Below are 22006 nucleotides of genomic sequence, written 5' to 3' on the forward strand. Positions count from 1 at the left end.
GTGTCTGGTGAAGTCACAATACAATTGCACAGTATAATCCAGATTAGAAGAACTGAGAGGATGGAGATAAAAATGAGAAGCAATATTAGGAGAGTAAGTATGAAAAGAAAATGCCAATGGAGGAAATGACAGTAGGATTTGTCTTACCAGCTTGAAGCAAGATGTGTGAGTTCAGAGAAGTTGGACACACTAGGTAGACTGACTGGGCTATTTACTAATTTTTTAAAATCTGTTGGATCTGGGGAACATTAAATACTTGTATATGATAAAAGTGAGATTATTTCCATTAGGTTATAATTAAAGTTATGATAGCCTAAGTTACAGTCACCAATACTGTAAAATAAATGAAGATTTTGAGAATGAGATGTTTTGTTGAAAATATCTCTTGGAAATTAAGCGAATAACATAGTACTGAAGGTAAAACATGGCTACAGGTGAGCAAAATCAGTGAGTTCAAGAGAAAGGTCAGTATCAGGCTCCCTGTTCAATGGGGAGCCTGCTTCCCCTTCTCTCTCTGCCTGCCTCTCTGCCTACTTGTGATCTCTGTCTGCCAAATAAATAAATAAAATCTGTAGAAAAAAAAAGAGAGAGAACGGTGAGTGTTGTGAGTCCATCTGTTCAAATACTTTCAGTACAGTTAGAGCCTCAAAGTAGAGCAAGAATAAGGACTATAAAGAATTATCTGGAATCTATTGGTTAAATATGGTAAGGGCAGCAGCAAAAGAGCAACATTTTACTTTACAAATTGAGGTAACAAATTGTATCCTTCTATTGCTTTCAGTTCAGAAGGTAATTTCAGGAAACAAGTGGGAAGAATTTTTGTATGATGTTTGGCAGATAATAAAATAGTATCCAAAATTAAATTATATCTCAAGTTAAAAATAATGCAGGTGACAAGACATTCACAACAAAGAGAATTTGCATAATTGTGAACACAGTTTTTAGGGCTGGAGATTAATGTAGTACTTCTTTGAAAACTTCAGAAAATGTATTATTCAAATAAATGCACTCATACATGAACTAGCATATTTTATTATTAAATTCAGAACTCTGTCATGACAAATAGACTACAAAAAATGAATCCTCTTCTCTAAACCTGCAGACCCCCTCCAGTGAGTGAACTTGCAACCAGAGGGACTATTGTTGGCGTGATTTCTGCAGCGGCCATCAACCAGAGTATTGTGTACTCCATAGTTTCAGGAAATGAAGAAGGTGAGTATGTGTCTGTCTTCACCATAAACTAACACACTTGGATCTGGGATTCAGTTTAGATTGAATTACTCTTTACTCCATTTTTCCTAATAAAAAGTTACCCAACTTAAATGTAATTGGTACCTTTGTGCTCATCCTGATTAAAAAATTTGGTAGTACTAACAAACATGATTCCCACTTCCACCCACCCCCCAGCTCAGGAAATACTCACTATCCAATTCTGGAAACTTTGCTCTTGTCCTCACTTAGGGATATTTTAATAATATTTCTTCAAAATTAATGCATCATACTTTCAGCTTTTGGTTATAATTATTGCCTACAGGGCTCTCTTCCCACCATTCTGGACCATCCATGACTCACTCCATATCATAGCTAGGCTAACACTGAAGAAATTTCAGGACCATAAATAATTTTTAATGCCCAAAAAGCCACATCCATGATAAAATCCATGTAAATTGTATAATATGATTCTTCAAGTGGTCAACTTGATATAAAATTAACAATTGTAAGTAAATAAATAATTTCAGTTTTGTGTACCAGCCACTATTCACTGAGAACAGGATGGTTTGCCAGCTTCTGGGAAGAAGTTCACAGCTACATTTCTCACCCATTCTTCTTCTTACCATTATCCATAGTTAGCGGTCCTTTGTTTTTCACTTTTGATAAACTGGATAGCCTGGCATGTCATAAGTGGTTGAGATATAGTCAGTATACATTTAGGGGCACCTAGGTGGCTCAGTCCATTGAGCATCTGCCTTCAGCTCAGGTCATGACCCCAAGGACCTGGAATCAAGTCCTGCATTGGGCTCCTTGCTCAGCTAGGAGTTTGCTTCTCCCTCTATGTCACTCCCTCCCCCATTCTCATACCCCACCCGCTCAAAAATAAATAAAATCTTTTCAAAAAAGGAATAATCAATATACATTTATACAATATACATCAATAAATTATTATACATTATACAATTATATATTATACATTATACATTATACAATATATATCAATAAATACATGAATATTCAATATTTAATATTTAGTAAGTGAATGAGTATAAATAAATGTGATTAAGCAATTCACAAGGAAATTATAAAGGCTCTTTTTAAGTATCTCAACGACCATTACTGGAAATCTTTGCCCTTGCAGCAAGTACTGGACATCTTGCTTTTGTTACTTTCTTCTTTGTTACTACTGTGCTGCTACGCCTCCTCCCTAAATATCACAAAGTTCTAATTCCTTTTAGTATTTAATGGACCATCCAAATCTACCATGATGGATATGGTATGCGGTGCTTCCCAAATTTAATTGACTGATGCAACATTGTTTCATTGTTCTAGGAGAATCTCAACATAACTAGAAAATTAAGAGTTTCACTTAAGTATACACTGATGATAATTTGAAGAGATGGATCATAGTTTCCAAAAGCTATATTCCTGTAACTTTTATGCATTACTCCTGTTAACAAGTCACATTTTTAAAATCACAGTACCTTTTAAAGAGAATTATCTTTTTTTTTCTTATAGTGAGAAGGAAATGACCAAAGAACTATATTTTAATTGCAGATATGTTTGGAATTAACAACATCACAGGTGTTATCTATGTGAATGCCCCCCTGGATTATGAGACCAGGACAAGCTACGTACTTCGAGTCCAGGCTGATTCCCTAGAAGTGGTTCTTGCCAATCTCCGAGTCCCTTCAAAAAGTAAGTTACATTACTTAAGAATTCTGTAAGGATTTTATGGTTCTTCTGCTCATTTGCTGATGAAATACATGTCCAAAAGTTATCCATACAAAACAGAGGGAGATCAGTAGTACTTGGAGCTGACTGCCCATACATTTTAACAGCTGATAGAGGACAGTGCAGGGAGTGATTTCATACTCCTGATATATCAGAGTAATAATGTACCATCTTCAAACTAGGTATATGATATTTCTAGAATCAACTTTATTCTTAATCCCACCATAAGGCTCTGTTGAACTTTCTGGAACATATATTGTTCATGGGTACAGGACTGCTCCACATTCTCTGAATCTTGTGGTCTCTTGTACTTACAGATTTTCTTAGCACAGAGGAAAATGCATCTTAAAAAAGCAACTAACATTTATTGTAAGTTATATGTAGCATTATATTTAATTCACACCCATTTCTAGGAGATGAAAATTATTATTCCCGTTTTACAAAGACAAGATAAGAAAAGGTTAAGTGACTTTTTAAAAATGACACTGTTGGTAAATGAAAACCCAGAGATTTAAGCAGACAGCTTTTGACTCCAGAATCTTTCTCCAACATCTGTGTGATATAGTTTACCAACACAAGAGAGCAAGTAAGGCCAGTCTGTGAAGGGCGCCAGCAGAGATTCTGTGAGATATTACTAATAACAAGATAAATACTGTTCCTTTCTGTCTGTTGAGGTAATACTTATTTGCACTTTGGGCAGTTCATCTTTTTATAATCACACCAGGTCTTTTAGAATTTAGAAGACCCAAGAAAACCAAATTGAACTTAACTGTTAGTGGAACGGAGGCTCAAAGAGAGCATGAAGTGGGAAACAGGCTCTGAAACAGACTCCTTTCATTCTGGGGTCCTTCCTGGACATAGTACACCAACACTCCAATAATCAGCATCTTTAGAAGGGGAGGGGGAAATGAAGAGCCTATGAGAACCCCAGCGTGGTTACAGGCGTAAAGCCAGAGCCACATAACCCAGGAGGTGGAAGAAAGAAGAGAAAGGTGGATAGAAAAGGCAAGAGATGTGCCCTAGAATTTTCTCTACCAGCACAGTAGTTGATGATCCTAACAGTTATCACTCCTTTTTTATTTCTTTCAAGTCTCACTCACTGATCTAGTGTGGAGGGCTACACAGTTATTCAGAAAGGTACAACCAAGTCATTTGGAAAAAATCAGATATACATGGTGTGACTTTGAAATTAAGGGAATTATGTCATCCTCAATGATTATTCATCACTTGCATAATTATTTAAGAAATATCAGGCCAGTTTCCTGAGTTCTTAACATCTTTAAACTGTAGACAATTATTTTTACAAAATATAGAGAAACCTTTAAATTGTCATTTGAGTTGACTAAACCAGGAGTCCAGAGGTTAGAGTAGTTCTAAATAACATAATGCAGACTACCTTACTACAACGTGGAAAATACGGAAACTATTTGAAAACTATATTTGTCATCCTTCTTTGAAAAAAATGAACAGTTGTATTTAGAAAGAAAAATCTGATAAATATTGAGGTTGTCAAACTTGGCATTTTTCAGGAAATAGCTCCAATTTCTAGGAATAAAGAGATATCGATATCTCATATGTGAATAGGATATAACTAGTTCTCATTACTTTAAATCTAATCTAGGTTAATAAAATTTAGCTAATATACCTATGTATACTTACATGTGCCCAAGTATGTGTGGAGAGCTGAGACCATTTAGCAGATGCGTGAAGTAGCTTTTCAGAAGAGCATGAGATCTGAAAGCTAAATGTTAGTTTGTTTAATGCCTGAGGCTTTTAATACTGTTATCAACATTTCATGACTGACCTTTGCCTCTAGAGTCTGAAATAAAAACTCACATATTTAAAAGTTTCATTTATCAATGACTGTTATGGCCTATAATGAATCCCTAGTTCATTAGCTATGCAAAAAATAAAGCCATTATGTAAATTAGGTTAATTAATTAATTAATTGTTTAAAGGTTTATCTCTCCTTTAGAATTAGCTGTCCCATGGTCTTCAGCTCTGCCATATGTCACATAAATAAAATCAATAAACAAAAGAATTTTGATTCATTGAAGAAGTATTGTAATTTCTTTGCCAACAATTTGTTAATGAAATTCATTTTCAAAGTAAGTTTCAAAACTATGTTGTGACTGGATTTAATATTTAAATGCAATTTAATAATTATAATAGAGTAATTTCAGAACTCATTTCATAACTTTGACACTAGGAATCTTTAAAACATTCTAATCTTTTAGTATGGACATTTCAAGCATACATAAAATTCCAAAGAATATCATAATGAACCTTCAAGTGTCAGCTACGCAACTTAACCAATGGTGCTCTCCATCATTCCCTCCCTTATTATTTTGAAGCACATCAGAGACACAATATTTCATCTTCAGATATCTGAATATGTATTTTTTAAAGATAAGGACTCAAAACTTATTCATAACACCATTATTACTCCTCCCAAATTAATAAAAATTCCTCAATATCAATGAATATCCAGTCCATATTATATTAAAAATGTATTCATATCTGAATCCTAATAAGGTCTATATATTACAATTGGTTGAAAAGTATTTCAAGTGTCTCTTTTAAAATATAGGCTTCCCTCCCACCACATCTTTTAATTTCCTTTTATGTTTCTTTGTTCAAGAAATGAGATTTCTAAAGCCCAGGTTTCAATGAGCACACTTCTAAGGGGTCATTTCATATTTTTCTTTATCTCCTTTATTTCCTGTAAAATGATAGAGCTAGATGCTTGGTTAGATGTAGGTTGTTTTTTTAAACAAATAAGTTGTAGGTGATATCCACTGCTTCCTCAGAAAGACATGCCAGTCCCTATGACTTTCCTTTCCTGATGGCCACCAGCACCAGTAGTCAAGTCCTATCTACTGATTCTGTCCTTCCATCTCCTCTGTTTGTAGTAGCCAAATATTTCCATAAAAAGAAACTTCTCTGCATTGAATATTTGATTACCCTGAGGTCATCCTTCTATACTAAAGAGAGGAAAAAATGTTTGGTTCTTTCCTTCTATTTCCTGGTTTTCAAAATAACACGTTGATTCACTGTCATACTCCAGATGTGGCCACCGAAATCACAGTTTGGGTTTTAAGGGTCATATGGTCTCTGTTGAACTACTCAATCCTGTGGTAGCTGAAAAGAAAGGAGATATGATCTGTAAACAAAATGGCAAGTTGTCCTTCAACACTAAGCAAATGGATGAGGCTCCCCTCCGACAAAATTCTACTTGCCAGAACAATGTGTGGGCCAGATTTTGATCTTGTTCTCTTACTTTTACTTTACATAATCCACTTGGCCCTTCTGCTACTGTGTATCTCCTACTGTGAACAGTGTTTCTGCTTCATCTACTTTTCCCACACATTGCATCTGAAGAAGGATTGTTAATATCTACAAGATAATCAGTCATCCAATTATCTATAGTTTGTCCTGAGGTGGACTCCTCACAGGAGGCTTACAAGAATAGCATTACCGATATTTTTGTGCATTAATGACAGTTTATCTGTAGACCCGGAAATTGAATGTAAATTTGGCTAGATATGAAAGCCTTGGGGCACCTGGGTGGCTCAGTCAGTTAAGCATCCAATTCTTGGTTTCAGCTCAGGTTGTGATCTCACGGTCCTGGGAGGGAGCCCAGAGTCAGATTCTACACTCCATGGGGAGTCTGCTTCTCCCTCACCCTCTGTCCCTTCTCTGCAACTCATGTTCTAAATCTCTCTCTCTCTCAAATAAATAAATAAAACCTTTAACAAACAAACAAACAAGATTTTCTTTGTCTTAAATATCTCAGTCCATTTTTTACTCCCATGAAATACTGCTGCCCAAAAGTATAATGACAATCTGGATTTCTTTGCCAATGCAAGTTGGTTTTACTTCTGAGTTTCCAAAGAATTTCTCTTTTTTTCTTTAAAGTTCAGTGGTTTTATTGGAATGTTCTCCATTTTGGCTATTCTGAGTGATTTTCTGCCTATATAGATAGTATAGGCATTCTAACCTTATTTCAGAAAATTTTTCTTGAATTCTAATTTTTTTTCTATTTTATTAACTTGTTTTTCATCATAGGACACTCCAAATATGCAAGTAATGAATCATTTCCTATTGTTTATATCCTTTTCTCTCTATCTCATTAATAAATTTCTTCATTGACTTGGATTTTTTTAAGATTTTACTTTATGAGTTTTTCTAAATTCTGATACATGTTTTTCCTACAGGACTTCTCTTTTTTTCATAAACCATTTTAATTTGTTTCAACATACTAAGTTACAGTTTGCATATTCTTTTCAAATACCTTTATTTTTTTAAGAGCCATTGTTTTGATCACTGTTCTTTTTTTTTTTTTTTTTTTAAACCGTGTGGACTTTGACCATGGTTCTTTTCTATTTTTCATGTTTCAGCGAATTTATTTGTTCCACACTCAGAAAAGGAAGGTAGGATAAGGCAGCTTTTCTAGCTCTAGACTATTCTTTCAGTTATTTTCACAAAGTGATAAGAAGAAATAATAACCTTTTACTTTTAGAAATCTTCTTGTTTGTGCACTCCCACTTTCATTGGACAATCTCTCTCTCTCTCATTTTGCCCTGCTGTCCCTGTCCTGCTCAGTTTATATTCTGTTCTCAGGGTTTCCCCTTTCTCCATAGTGTGAAGTTTTGCCTTATTGCTTTCCTATTACCTTAGTCACATTTCCATTTAATGCACAATGGCAACTTTGAGACTCACTGGCTCTCAGGTCAACAGAAATGCTTAGCCATCTCTCAGCTTCCCTAAAAACAGTGGCTGTTACCATACTTGCTGACAATACAGAGATCTTGTTTCTGTCCATTGTTTTCTCCTGTGGCTCATGTTCTGGGATTTGGAGGTTAGCTTGTTGCGGGTACTTAGCTGGAGAAATTATCTGCGGGTTTTTGGTCTGGTTGCTAGGATATTATCCTAATTACATACATGTGATACTGAGGAGACCTAGAAGCAAGAGACTCCCACAAAAATTACTGTACACTTTAATAATTTAGTTCCATGGCTGCTGATAAGAGAGACTTCCAGGCCAGAGACTAAGGACCTCATTACTCACAAAGAAGTATTAGGTGTATCAGCGTAGCACACAGCATATGACATGGGTCCCTGAGCTCCAGACCTGTAGTGGGTGTAGGGCCAGGCCAGCCCTGCCTTAAGTGGAGTAGACAACAGTGGGGGCAGGGAACAAGGAGCTTGGAGACTCTGCCACTTTTTTTAAAGCTTTTTTTTTTTTTTTTTAAGATTTTATTTATTTATTTGACAGAGAGAGATCACAAGTAGGCAGAGAGGCAGGCAGAGAGAGAGGAGGAAGCAGGCTCCCCGCTGTGCAGAGAGCCCGATGCGGGACTCGATCCCAGGACCCTGAGATCATGACCTGAGCCGAAGGCAGCGGCTTAACCCACTGAGCCACCCAGGCGCCCCACTCTGCCACTTTTATAGCAAATAAGAGTAACAGTCATCTCAGAAACAGCGGGACTGTGCCATGCATTTCTGTGTATCATTATCTCACTTTTCAGATTTACCAGCTGCGTAAATAATTCTGTGTCCCTGGTAGGAATAAAAGGTCCAAGCAATGCAATTTTGGCATACTCAGCAGGACACGTGGGGGAGCAAGACTCCCGCGGTATCCTGTCCCCAGTACTTGGCCATTCAAATCCCTGACTGTTTGCAATGAGGCGCAATTCGGGAAGATTCGGATATTACATTTTGCCTCAATCATCTTCTTCTATTCCCTAAATACACATTTTAATCCAAGGATATTCGAAATAATTGTTGAATCAGTGGAATTGTTTCACAGTTGATGAATTTTAGAGAATGAGAGCTCTCTAACCCTCTCAGGCTTTCATACTGTGTTAGCTGTTACCAAGTTTAGGATGAAGGTTTCGCTCGTGTGCTTTAGATTTTTCATACAGGGTTTCTAGATATATTTTGCTTTCCTTACCTGCTTTTATAGTTAAACTCCATTAACCATTTGGGCAGTTATAATAAATATATGACCAAATGAAAGAACAAATGAAAGAACGAATAAAATAACCCAAATTAACGGAAAGCATTTTTTTTAAAGATTTTATTTATTTATTTGACAGAGATCAAGTAGGGAGAGAGGCAGGCAGAGAGAGAGGAGGAAGCAGGCTCCCTGCTGAACAGAAAGCCCGATGCAGGGCTCGATCCCAGGACCTTGGGATCATGCCCTGAGCCGAAGGCAGAGGCTTTAACCCACTGAGCCACCCAGGCGCCCCCAGAAAGCATTCTTAAAGAGCAAACTTTCCCCAGAATGGAAAACTAATCATGAAGAGAATGGCTCAACTAGCTCATTAGCTTAGTACTAAAATAAAAGTAGTTGAACTAAAATGTATCCCAATAAGCCACAAATATGATAGATCCCTCTCTTTTTTTTTTTTTTTTTTTTTCTTCCTTCCTATTCAACAAGCTCTAGACTTTGCCTATCAGTCACGAGTGCAGGCCTTACAGAGAATTGTTTTCCTTTGCCATCGAAACCATTCCAGTGTCTTGGCATTGAACATTAGCATTTTTTATGTGCCAGGTGTTTCCTAGGATTTTAGGACCAGAGATAATGAAACGAAGTTGCTAGTTTCAGGCCTTGTTTTCAATGCCTGAACGACACATCAACTTGTGACAACATAATACCACATTGTCGTGGGGTATGGTGGCTACTGATGATGCGTTCACAGAAGAGTGAGTAGCTAGCACATGAATGATCAGAGACGTCTTCTCAAACAGCCCAACCTGTGATCAGCTCCCTGAAGAATGAGCAGAGGAAGTTTGAAAGGACAGTTCCAAACACCACTAGTGACTGTGTATTAGAAATGATGAGAAACTCCGTATTCGATTGGAAATTTAGAAAAAGGACCAAGATACAGCAGACCTAAAATGACAGAGATGTGCAAGAGATAGATAGATGTTGTCAAAGAGATTTAAAATAAAACAAACAGCACAGCAGATCACCACTTTATAAACCCTTACTGCCAAGGAGAGGAAAAGCGATCAAGTGAAGGGAGATTTAGCAGTGATTTTCTCTGAAGTATTCCTTTGGGAGGAAAAAGTCGTTAACTTGGGTTTGCGCTTCTGCTCCACAACACATTCATCCCCAGAAAAGGAGGCTCTGAGAGTACAAACTCTTCATCTCAAGTTTCCTGTTACTGATGTCTGAGACCACAGGGGCCGTGGGTCAGGGACACAGGGTATCCGTGTCCAAGAGCGGCCAGAGGGGGGCAATAGTGCAGACAGTCTTTACCATGGCTGGAGCAGAGGCCAGGAACAGCCCCTCCAGAAGGAGATTGCTCCTGCAGAATTATACAGGCCAGAGACCTGGAGAATGCTACCCAAGGTCCCGATTTGGGACATGGGTGAGTGCTAGCTTTTGTCGATCCAGGGATCACCTGGATGAGGGTAAAAGGCAAACATTAAAAGCTGGAGACTGGCTTGTCTTTCGACTAAGGGGACAAGAGGAAACCAACAGTCAGGCATCTGTATATTTCCTGCTTGGCTCTCAATGAGCATTATTATTGACCAAATGAATACCTTTATTTCATGAGGGAAAGACAAGTGCAAAGGCATTCATGTTTTCAGTATTATTCCAACATTATGAGTCTTCTTTTGTGTCCATCTCCATTCTCCATCTCCCCAGAAGCCTCAGTCCCTCCTGGGTTTTCAGGGTGGAACATTGTTGTTCCCGGAGAGATCCCACGGGACCTGTATGCAAGAACCTCTGCAGAAACAGATGTCAGTATTTCTGCCACAAAGTCGTCACCATATTTTTCCTCTTATACAGAGCAAAAGCAATATTACTCACCTTTTTAACTAGCTCATTGCTGTATAATTTGGTTTATGCAGTTCCACAATTGAAGTGCAATTCTTCTTTTATGGTAAAATTATAATTATCTTTAAATGTGGAAGAAAATAATCCCAGCTTTTTATGAATAGATCATTGTGTTTTGATTCAATAACTAGCCTTTCAATCAAAGATAAGTGACAAGACAATTAAGATAAACCTTAAACTGGTGATAAAACAATTCAAACGCTATTGATTCCATTTTATAGTTTTGCTGTAGGGTATAAGCTTGTAATACATTTCATTTCCTTGGCTTTTCTGGTTCCAAACAGAAGGTCTGTGACAAGTAATGCTAATGACTCTTTAGCTGTGATTGACTGACTTAAAAAGTGTTCCTCATATAAGTTGGGTGACAACATCACAGCATCTCACACGTTCATTTCCTCAGTCCTAAAACCTCGAATGTTCAAGGTCTTGTATTTGTTCTATAAAAGCATAACCATGATTTTAGAAACTATATTCAGACTTTATTACTTTAAAACTTGGAGACTACTTTGTGAAAGCTAATACCATTATATCCTTTATTGGATTTTTGGCTCTGACATTCTAGGTATATGTAAATATATATAAATAAACAGTTGAAACAGTTACATTTTTAATGAAATAAATATTTACCTGTGCAAGAAAACAATTGAATTGTGCAAAATAGCTATGCTTGGGAATGTGATTTAAAAATGGTAATGGAATTTTATGAAATCCATTTCAGAAACCAAGTGCATTGAGGCAGTGTTCTTCCTTTGACCCCAAAAGTGATTTGTTGAACCAATAACAAAGATGCGTGATCAACCCCTCTAAATGAGGGTACAGATTATAATACATATTTTTTCACATGTATTAGGAAAAAAATAATGTTCCATGAAGAAAACATTTTTTAAAATTTTATTTATTTGAGAAAGAGAGAGAGAGCAATGGAAGAGGCAGAGAAAGTGGAGGGGGGGAATCACGAGCTGGGAGCCCAATGCAGGACTCAGACCCAGGACCCTGAGATCATGACCTGAGCCAGTCAGATGCTTAACTGACTGAGCCCCCAATCGCCCCCATGAGGAAAACATGTTATATGACTTCCATGATCAACTAAAACTAAAATCCTAGGAATTCTTAAAATTGTTCTCCTTAACTTATACCTAAGTTTAAGCCCTAGCGCCTAAGACAGCGGATATAATTTCTTTATTCTTGGGAACTTTTGTTTAATTAGTACAGTTAATAATTTAATTTTTTCTTGCCTTTCCAGGCAGAATTGAAAAATTGAGATTCAAATGGAGCTCATTTGCTGATTCACAATATTTTTGCTACCTTATATTCTGTTTCTGAGAGCAACAATCATCCGATTAATAATGAAATTCCAAAACTATGGAGAAACTGTTTATCTTTTGCTTCAGAAAAAAATACCATTTCAACAGAGACCAACTGAGCTCTGTTAAATGCACATGAAACTATGCACAGAAGTGAAATCTGTTAAGTCATATACATTATAGAGCTATCATTTCCAGAAATAGAAAATGGAAGCAATTATCTGGATAACATAAGCATACCATTTATCTCAGCCGCTAAAAATAGGCAGGAAATTACCAGAATTTTTCTACTAAATACATTGATTCTTTATACTGTTAATGTGTGTGTGTCCACTGGCCCTCCACACTCTGTTATAACATGATCAAGGTCAGCTCTTCTCTATAGAGCAAGAATGTACAAGTCTTTCTACTATTTTGCTAAAGATTGATTTTTTTTTTATTTTTATCTCATAACAAATAGAAAATGAACATTCCTTTCTCTTAGTGACAGATTCTACTTTGACCAGCTTTAACATGCCTACAGACTTACCAATGGATTATTTTTAGAAGAAAAAAAAATAGACGTAACTGCCCATTAACTACACAAAAATACATTTTAGCATGATATTTTAAAAATGAAAAGCATATGGAGAGAAGTGCCACACGGAAGGAATATGTGTAGGATGGCCATTCTGTAACTGTCATCCTCTCAACAGGAGGGGGCTCTCCAGCCTGCTCAGCATTTCCTAGGTCCCTGCATCTCTCAGTCTCCATATTGATGGAGGTGTTTTCTCTAATCTCAAGGACTCTACCTTACTGTTTTTGTTTATACTGTTCCCTTTGTTTAAAAGGTCCTTCTGTTCTTGTTCTCCAAGTAATTCTTTTATGAGGCTCATTTAAAAACTCATCTCGTTTTTTACCTTACCTTAATCACCCATTGTCCCTGTCACATGGGGAATAAATATGTCAAGTCTGTGAGTTTCAAAGGCAAGGATGTGATACCCAATTTCGTAGTGCCTCAGTTTCTCAGAAACTCAGAGAATATGAAGTTTGAGATGGATCCTAAAGGAGAGAATAGGATGGAAGATGGTCTGGATATCATCTATGTCAGGGGGAAATAGGGAATACTACTTTGCCAGGGCGATAGAGAATTTGCCTGGTTAGCTATGTTTGATGACATGCTCTAATGCTTTCTATCAAAGAAATGCTATTGCGTTTTCTGTTGATCTACTCAACTTTACCTTTTGGACATCTATTATTTATACTAAAAATCCTGTTGTACTTAACTCTTAGATCTTGTAATGATTGATTTGGGCCAACATCGATGTAATTCTTAACTTGGAATAATTAATAGAACCATAATAGTCTTCTTCTTCTTAATGATTGTGACTTGTATCACATTTACAAAGACACTTTATGAGTTAAGCATAGGAAGTGATAATAAATTGTTAGATATATGGCCAAATAAAAGAATCTAGGGCATTCCAAAATAAAAGTGGTAATCAGACATACAGTATGGAATACAGAATACCGTGTTGTTAAGACCCTAAAATCAGGTGTCACTGGATGGGTAAGTCTTTGTGGTTCCTCTTGTAATTATTATTACTCTTAGACTAATGCTAGTGTTCATGATTACAGTCATGTAGCTGAGGGGCACCTGGGTGGCTCAGTCGTTAAGTGTCTGCCTCAGGTCATGGTCCCAGGGTCCTGGGATGGGGCCCCATATCTGGCTCTCTGATCAGTGGGGAGCCTGCTTCTCCCTCTCCCACTCCCCCTGCTTGCATTTCCTTTCTCGCTGTCTCTCTCTCTGTCAAAAAAATAAATAAAATCTTTTAAAAAAGTCATGTAGCTGAGATAATTTATATAAAAGACATGAAAACCTAGACTATAATTCTTTTATGCAGGAAAGATGTTGTTTTTAAGAACAATAGCTTAAATGATATTAATAGACACGTTGAGAGATCTGTAAGAACAAAGGAAGTCAAGCAATTATATATGTGAGTGTATGGGAGGTGTATTTATATAACTACATATTATATAAACTTTTTTAGAGCAATATATTCATGTCATTATATGTATAAACATATATATACATTTTCAAACAGACTAATACTTTTTAAGTGATTGTTTTACTTGCAACATCTATGGTCATTTTATTTATTTATTTGACAGGGAGAGAGAGATCACAAGTAGGGAGAGAGGCAGGCAGTGAGAGAGGGGGAAGCAGACTCCCCGCTGAGCAGAGAGCCTGATACAGGGCTCAATCCCAGGACCCTGGGATCATGATCTGAGCTGAAGGCAGAGACTTAACCCAGTGAGCCACCCAGGCCCATGGCCCCTGAAACATTATATTACTGCTACAGGGATCATGATAAAACTGTACATTAAATACATATGTTGAGTACTGGAAAGGCATAAGTGTTTTTCTAAATGCTAAGTGGAGAAGAATCTGGAAGGTGATACCATGGTCATCAAAGAGTTTGTATTCTAGTGAAGAAAACTTGATGCCTAAATATAAAAATAAGCAGTAACACCAAAAAAAGTATGTAGCTAATTGATTAAGAGAAGCATAGAGAAACTAAGCATAGAAGCATTAGTTTGATTAAAACTAAGCATAAAATGCATAGTTTGAGTTTAAAGAGAATATATTACTGTGCCAGATTAAATCACTTATTGATCGAGCTGGGAAATGAAGACTTCAGTTGAAGCAGTTTTTTTGTCTGCTAATGTATTTTGTCTGCTAATCCCTTCTGTTAGGCAGGTAGAAGAGGGATGGACAGAGGATCTGGGGGGTGGGCGGGGTGTTGAAACTTGGAAGGAAATGCTGGGGGAAGGAATTTACAAAGTGAGTCCAGAGCAGAATGATGTAACAGAGAATTAATGGTAATAGAACAAGGAAGACATTCAAAAGCGGTTAAAAAATGTACCATCCAGAACATGGTCTTTGAGCCACTTGACAGTTACTTGAGATGCTTGTTTAAAAGTATATTTTTTGTATTTTTCCCCAAAAACCTAATGAATTCAGGTATCTGCAAACAACAGAAATCTGAACGTTCAGGATGTTCCCTGTGTGTATGTGCACACACATGTCTGTGTGTACATCTGTATGTGTACATCTTCACAGCTATTTAAAATACTGATAAAGGGGGGCGCCTGAGTGGCTCAGTGGGTTAAAGCCTCTGCTTTCGGCTCAGGTCATGATCCCAGGGTCCTGGGATCGAGCCCCGCATCAGACTCTGTGCTCGGCAAGGAGCCTGCTTCCCTTCCTCTCTCTGCCTGCCTCTGCCTACTTGTGATCTCTCTTTGTCAAATAAATAAAATCTTTAAAAAAAAAATACTGATAAAGGGAATAAATGTTTGTAGGCTTCTCTTGTCTGTTTGGGAGGGGGCAGGGAACATGACAAAAATCAGCACATAGGATAGCTTGGAGAGAGAAAGAATAGAGAATGAACATTAAAAGATTTGTCTAAGGCACCTGGGTGGCTCAGTCATTAACCATCTGCCTTCTGCTCAGGTCATGATCTCAGGGTCCTTGGATCAAGTCCCACATTGGGCTCCCTGCTGAGCAGGGAGTCTGCTTCTCCTCTCCTCCCCCTCTGGGCACTTGCTCTCTCTCTCTCTTTCAAAATAAAATCTTAAAAAAAAAAAAGAAAAGAAAAGAAAAAAGAAGAATCTAGGCATGAATTAGTATTGGGCTTAGGTTTCTCCAATGGAATTGAACTGGTTAAGATACCGAAGAAGATTTATTATAAGGGATGGGCTCACATGATTATGGAGAGTGAGCAGCCTGGTAATCAGCTGTCTGTGAGTAGGAGGCCCAGGAGAGCTGGTGGTATAGTTCCAGTCCAAAATCAAAGGCCTGAGAACCAACAGAGCTCAATGGTGATGGTGTGAACTCCCATATGAGTCTGAAGCCCAAGAACCAGGACCACCAATGTCAGAAGAAAATGGATGACCCAGCTCTCCCCCAGAGCAAATTCCACCTTCCTCCATCTTTTCCCACTATTCAGGCCCTCAAGGAGATTGGAAGACACTCACCTGCATTGGTGATGATGTTCTTCTCTGCTCGGTCTGCTGATTCAGATCTCAAAACGTCCTCACAGACGCAGTCAAAAATAATGTTTTACCTGCTATCTGGACTTCTCTTAGTCCAATGAAGTTGTCACATGAAATTAACCATCACCAGCCAGCTAGATGGGGAAGATGTAGAACATATGTAAGAGAGAATTTGATAGGACTTGAAGACTTGCCATAAAGAGAAAGAAATAAAAAATAATTTTATATTTTTGATGCCAGGTATCATAAATTAAATCTAGAAAGTAGTTGGAAATAAAGAACTAAACTTTTGAAGGATGGTGAGGACTTGGCTTTTAGATTTTGGAAGATGTCATACAGAATGATCACTTAATCCAAGGGTTATTATTTTGCAAAGGATCACTAGCATCACATGGTATAAATGCAAATGAGGTTTAATTGGGGAGATCAGGCAGAAAGGCATCAAAGAAAAAACTACCTCTCTAGCTTCTGTAACCCACAGAGAGAACTTTAATCTGCACATACTTGAACACCCCATCAAAGGTGCTCAAATCAGGGGTCATAACAGTACTACTCTACATATGTAAACAGAATCTGAAAATGAGGAAAAGGAAAAATTCATTGACCACATAACAGTGGATCTTCCTGGTCAGGGAAATAAGGCCTAAAAGCAGGAGGCTAATAGAGCCAAGCAGCCTGGACTGGGGATAGTCAGTTGAGATCCACTGAACCAACCCAAATCCAATGACCTGGTTACTTGTTAATTTGCCCAAAGAGGAGAATTAACAAGCTCCCAGGGCCCTCTGGCTTTGTACCTTCCAGGAAGAGGCAGGGGAGGAGAGCAGCAAAGACTGAGTTTAAGGGAAGTCCTTCATTCAGTGAATGAGAGAAAGGAACAGCCAGTTGAAGAGGCTGTAGAAACAGGAGTAAAATTTGTGTAATAATGGCCTGTTGTCCAAAGGCCAGAGGGGTTTCAAGAAAGGCAGCAGGTGGTAGAAACATCAAACATCACAGACAGATATTCAAGAAAATAGCATCTAAAGAGATTACTATGGATGGCTCTTAGCTGGGCCATGCAGTGACAAGGTTAATGTTGAATAAATAGAGAAGACTTGCATATGGAAGAAAACAGGGAAATTTTAGTAAGTAAAGGATTTCCTGATTTTATCTCTACAACAGACATAATTAGTATATTCTTTTTTTTTAAGATTTTTTTTTTAAATTTATTTGACAGACAGAGATCACAAGTAGGCAGAGAGGTAGGCAGAGGGAGAGAGGGGGAAGCAGGCTCTCTGCTGAGCAGGGAGCCTGATGCGGGGCTCGATCCCAGGACTCTGAGATCATGACCCAAGCCGAAGGCAGAGGCTTAACCCACTGAGCCACCCAGGCACCCCTAGTATATTCTTAAACATTCCCTGATTTTTAGTTTTATATATTTATGAAGCATGCCTTTCAATTTATGTATTATACGTATTTAAAAAGCTGATGCTGAGAATGTTAGGTTTCAGAGATAAAAAACATAAATTTAGCCTGTCATCCTTTTTAATCATACTCAAAATGCAAGTCTAGTAGATAATTCTTCTTCCAAGGCTAATTCATTCTTTATCCCCAGGAATTTCATAAGTTCAATTCATCAGTCTTGTCCCTTCTCTGTCTTGATATCTTGTACCTAATTTGTCCCCTACATCATAGCTTAAAAATAATTATAGACAAACAATTCAAAGGAAATCATTATTTTAAATGTTGTCACTTTCAATTTTGGAAGTCTGTTTCCAGTTATTAATTTATAGCATATGCTGGCATCAAAATTCCCTAATGGTGATTACCATATGTATGTTTTATTAAAATGCACAGGAAAGACTCTAACCAGTGCAGCAGCTCAATTTCATTTATGAAGAATTCCTACTAGATGATTTTCCATAAATGCTGAGAAATAAATGAGACTAAAGGAACAGAGGTAAAGAGAAATTCTGTAAAAAAGTACTTATGAAGGAAAATGTTATAACACATAAAATTGACCAGTGCAACCATTCCAAATCAAAATTACCTTGATGTTAGGTCCATGATCAAAGGAGCGAGATTGATACAAAACGAAAGTCAAGCAAAGCTTTATTTTGCATCAAGCATCGAGAATCAAACCGACTATTTGGGCCCGCCTCTTACAGAGAGAGCGAACGACTCCTAGCCTCACAGACTAACTTTTATAGAGCAAAGGCCATGTGGTTGAGCCTGGCCACACACAGGTGGCCAATGAGAATGTAATACACAGAGAAAGCTGCACAGTCATGCTAGGTCCCACACAGGTGGCCAATTGAATTACAATTCACCCCATAGTAGCTATTTGAACTAGCCTATCACCTTGATCAGAATTGGAGCCCAAAAGGTGGGGCCCCACTCCTTGGTAGCTAGGGAGACAGTATGCCCGCCCCACTGATTGGATGTCTCCACCTGGCCCGACTCATCCCTGCATTCAGGCTCTGTTATCTCCACCTGACCTGACCTGCCCTTGTATTTGGGCTCTGTTATCAGGGACTGATCAACCATATTTTACTGGTTTCCTGGACTTGCTTTTAAGTAAGTTCCCCTGGGTGAGGGGAGGCGGTGGGGGCGAGGGGAGCAGGGGAAGGGTCAATTTAAGTTTTACTGCATACATGACAAAATCACTGTTCAACCGAGATAAAATCGCTCTGGTTAAATAGTCCCTTTCACTTGACAAAACAGCAGAGGAAGTCTAATATGATGAATTGTTTAAGATCCCTGATTCTGCTTTTTGATAAGCCTGGGTTCCATAGACATCTCTGATCTTTACTAGCGTCTTTAAGCTTTAGAACCTTCAACACTCTATCAGAATAAATATACCTATACCTCCTAAGGTTTTGGAGCAAAGTGATGCCCACAAATTACTTATTAGAACTTTGGAAACACCCAATTAAAAAGCTACAGTAATTATTATCACTATTGTTTGTATTGTTGTTACTAGCTGTGATATATTTGAGCGACCCTTCAACATACCGTAATCACATGCTAAAATCACATATGAAAGTGCTTCATCTGCTCCCGTATCATAATACAGAGACTTCATGTTTCTCAGGAAGCACTTCACATAACCCAGTGGTTGTAGGTTGTGACATGTTAGAAGGATGGTCAGGCCAACTTTTGGCATCATTAGATTTGAATGCCCTTATCTTGATTGATCTCTGGATAGTGTATGTACAGAAAACCAGATGATATTTTTCTAAAAAGAGCGCTGAAAATAAAATAATCATCCATGATGACAAAGGAGAAAATATGCTAAAATCTCATACTTAAGTCTTGCAACACTAAATGGAAAATTTGCATTTAACACTGTCTTTTGATAACTGGAGAGGGAAAATCCACACTTTATGTATAGGTAGGAAGATATGGTCCCCATTCTCTGATGTGAGACTAAATTGACTCTTCCCCACTGTGCTTGTGATGGTTATTTGGTTAGAAGCAACATACCTCCTCTGACTTATACTAAAAAGAGCTTACCAGAAGAGTACTTGGTGGCTTACATAATCAAAGGAGAGGCTGAAGAGGATCTAAAGAAGGACACAGTCCGAGGTAAGCTTTGGCAATCTTGGTCAGAAACTCGAAACTCTGCTTTTGGGGACAATGCCATCAAGACACCTGGGATCACACACATTCAAGCTAAGGTCAAGAGACTGAGGGGGATCTGATGCACCTAAGCTGATGACAGACAAATAAAATAAAATAAAATTCTACTTTACTTTTTCAAAAATCAATTTAGGATAGGGAGGAGTCAAGATGGCGGAGAAGTAGCAGCCTGAGACTACTTCAGCTAGCCGGAGATCAGCTAGATAGCTTATCTAAAGATTGCAAACTCCTGAAAATCCATCGGCAGATTGGAGAGAAGAAAAACAGCAATTCTGGAAACAGAAAAACAACCACTTTCTGAAAGGTAGGACCGGCGGAGAAGTGAATCCAAAGCGACGGGAAGATAGACCCCGGGGGGAGGGGCCGGCTCACAGCAAGCGGCGGAGCAACCGCGCACAAAATCAGGACTTTTAAAAGTCTGTTCCGCTGAGGGATATCGCTCCAGAGGCTACCCAGGGCAAAGCCCACACGGGGTCAGCGTGACCTCAGGTCCTGCAGGGTCACAGAAGGATCGGGGGTGTCTGAGTGTCGCAGAGCTTATGGGTATTGGAACGGGAAAGCCGGCTACAGAGACAGAGCCGACAGTAAGCTCGCAGCTCGGGGTGACCTTGAACCGGTCGCAGGCTCGGTGAGCTCGGAGCGCGGCCAGAGGTCAGGCAGACGGGAGTAAATGGGCGTGGTTCTCTGAGTGCGCACTGAGGAGTGCGGCCCTGGGCTCTCGGCTCCTCCAGGCCGGAGACCAGGAGGCCGCCATTTGTATTCCCGCCTCCGGAACTCTACGGAAAGCGCTCAGGGAACAAAAGCTCCTGAAAGCAAACCCAAGCGGATTACTCACACCGGCCCCTAGTAAGAGCGGTGTAATTCCGCCTGGGGCAGACACTTGAGAATCACTACAACAGGCCCCTCCCCCAGAAGATCAACAAGAAATCCAGCCGAGACCAAGTTCACCTACCAAGGAGTGCGGTTTCAATACCAAGGAGAACAGCAAAATTCTAGAAGAGGAGAAAGCAAAGCACGGAACTCATTGCTTTTTCCCTGTGATTTTTTTTAGTCTCGCAGTTAATTTAATTTTTTTCTTTTTCATTTTTTGTTTTTTTTTTTCGCATTCGGGTAAATTTTTTAACGGTTACCTTTTTCTTTTTTAACGATTTTTTACTAGTTTATCTAATATATATATATTTTCTTTTTTATACTTTTCTTAGGTGTTTTCTTCTTTTTAAAATTCTTTTCTTTTTTTTTTCTCTCTTTTTTCTTTTTTTTTCTTTCTTCCTTTTTGAACCTCTTTTTATCCCCTTTCTCCCCCCTCACGATTTGGGATCTGTTCTAATTTGGTTAAAGCATATTTTCCTGGGGTTTTTGCCACCCTTTTAGTATTTTACTTGCCCCTTCATATACTCTTATCTGGACAAAATGACAAGACGGAAAAATTCAACACAAAAAAAAAGAACAAGAGGCAGTACCGAAGGCTAGGGACCTAATCAATACAGACATTGGTAATATGTCAGATCTAGAGTTCAGAATGACAATTCTCAAGGTTCTAGCCGGGCTCGAAAAAGGCATGGAAGATATTAGAGAAACCCTCTCGAGAGATATAAAAGCCCTTTCTGGAGAAATAAAAGAACTAAAATCTAACCAAGTTGAAATCAAAAAAGGTATTAATGAGGTGCAATAAAAAATGGAGGCTCTCACTGCTAGGATAAATGAGGCAGAAGAAAGAATTAGTGATATAGAAGACCAAGTGACAGAGAATAAAGAAGCTGAGCAAAAGAGGGACAAACAGCTACTGGACCATGAGGGGAGAATTCGAGAGATAAGTGACACCATAAGACGAAACAACATTAGAATAATTGGGATTCCAGAAGAAGAAGAAAGAGAGAGGGGAGCAGAAGGTATACTAGAGAGAATTATTGGGGAGAATTTCCCCAATATGGCAAAGGGAACGAGCATCAAAATTCAGGAGGTTCAGAGAACGCCCCTCAAAATCAATAAGAATAGGCCCACACCGTCACCTAATAGTAAAATTTACAAGTCTCAGTGACAAAGAGAAAATCCTGAAAGCAGCCCGGGAAAAGAAGTCTGTAACATACAATGGTAAAAACATTAGATTGGCAGCTGACTTATCCACAGAGACCTGGCAGGCCAGAAAGAGCTGGCATGATATTTTCAGAGCACTAAATGAGAAAAAAATGCATCCCAGAATACTATATCCAGCTAGGCTATCATTGAAAATAGAAGGAGAGATTAAAAG

At 38.3% G+C, this 22006-nt stretch overlaps 1 protein-coding gene across 1 annotated transcript in view; it reads left to right on the forward strand.

Moving 5' to 3' along the window:
• PCDH15 (protocadherin related 15) overlaps positions 1-22006 on the forward strand; it is a 723362-nt gene that overhangs the window by 567401 nt on the left and 133955 nt on the right. Inside the window, exons 24-25 of the mRNA XM_059172504.1 lie at positions 1103-1212; positions 2770-2910. Of these exons, the coding sequence (XP_059028487.1) occupies positions 1103-1212; positions 2770-2910 (251 nt within the window). The remainder of the gene's footprint in view (positions 1-1102; positions 1213-2769; positions 2911-22006) is intronic.

This window comes from Mustela lutreola, chromosome 4, assembly GCF_030435805.1.
Source record: "Mustela lutreola isolate mMusLut2 chromosome 4, mMusLut2.pri, whole genome shotgun sequence".
Lineage (NCBI taxonomy): Eukaryota > Metazoa > Chordata > Mammalia > Carnivora > Mustelidae > Mustela > Mustela lutreola.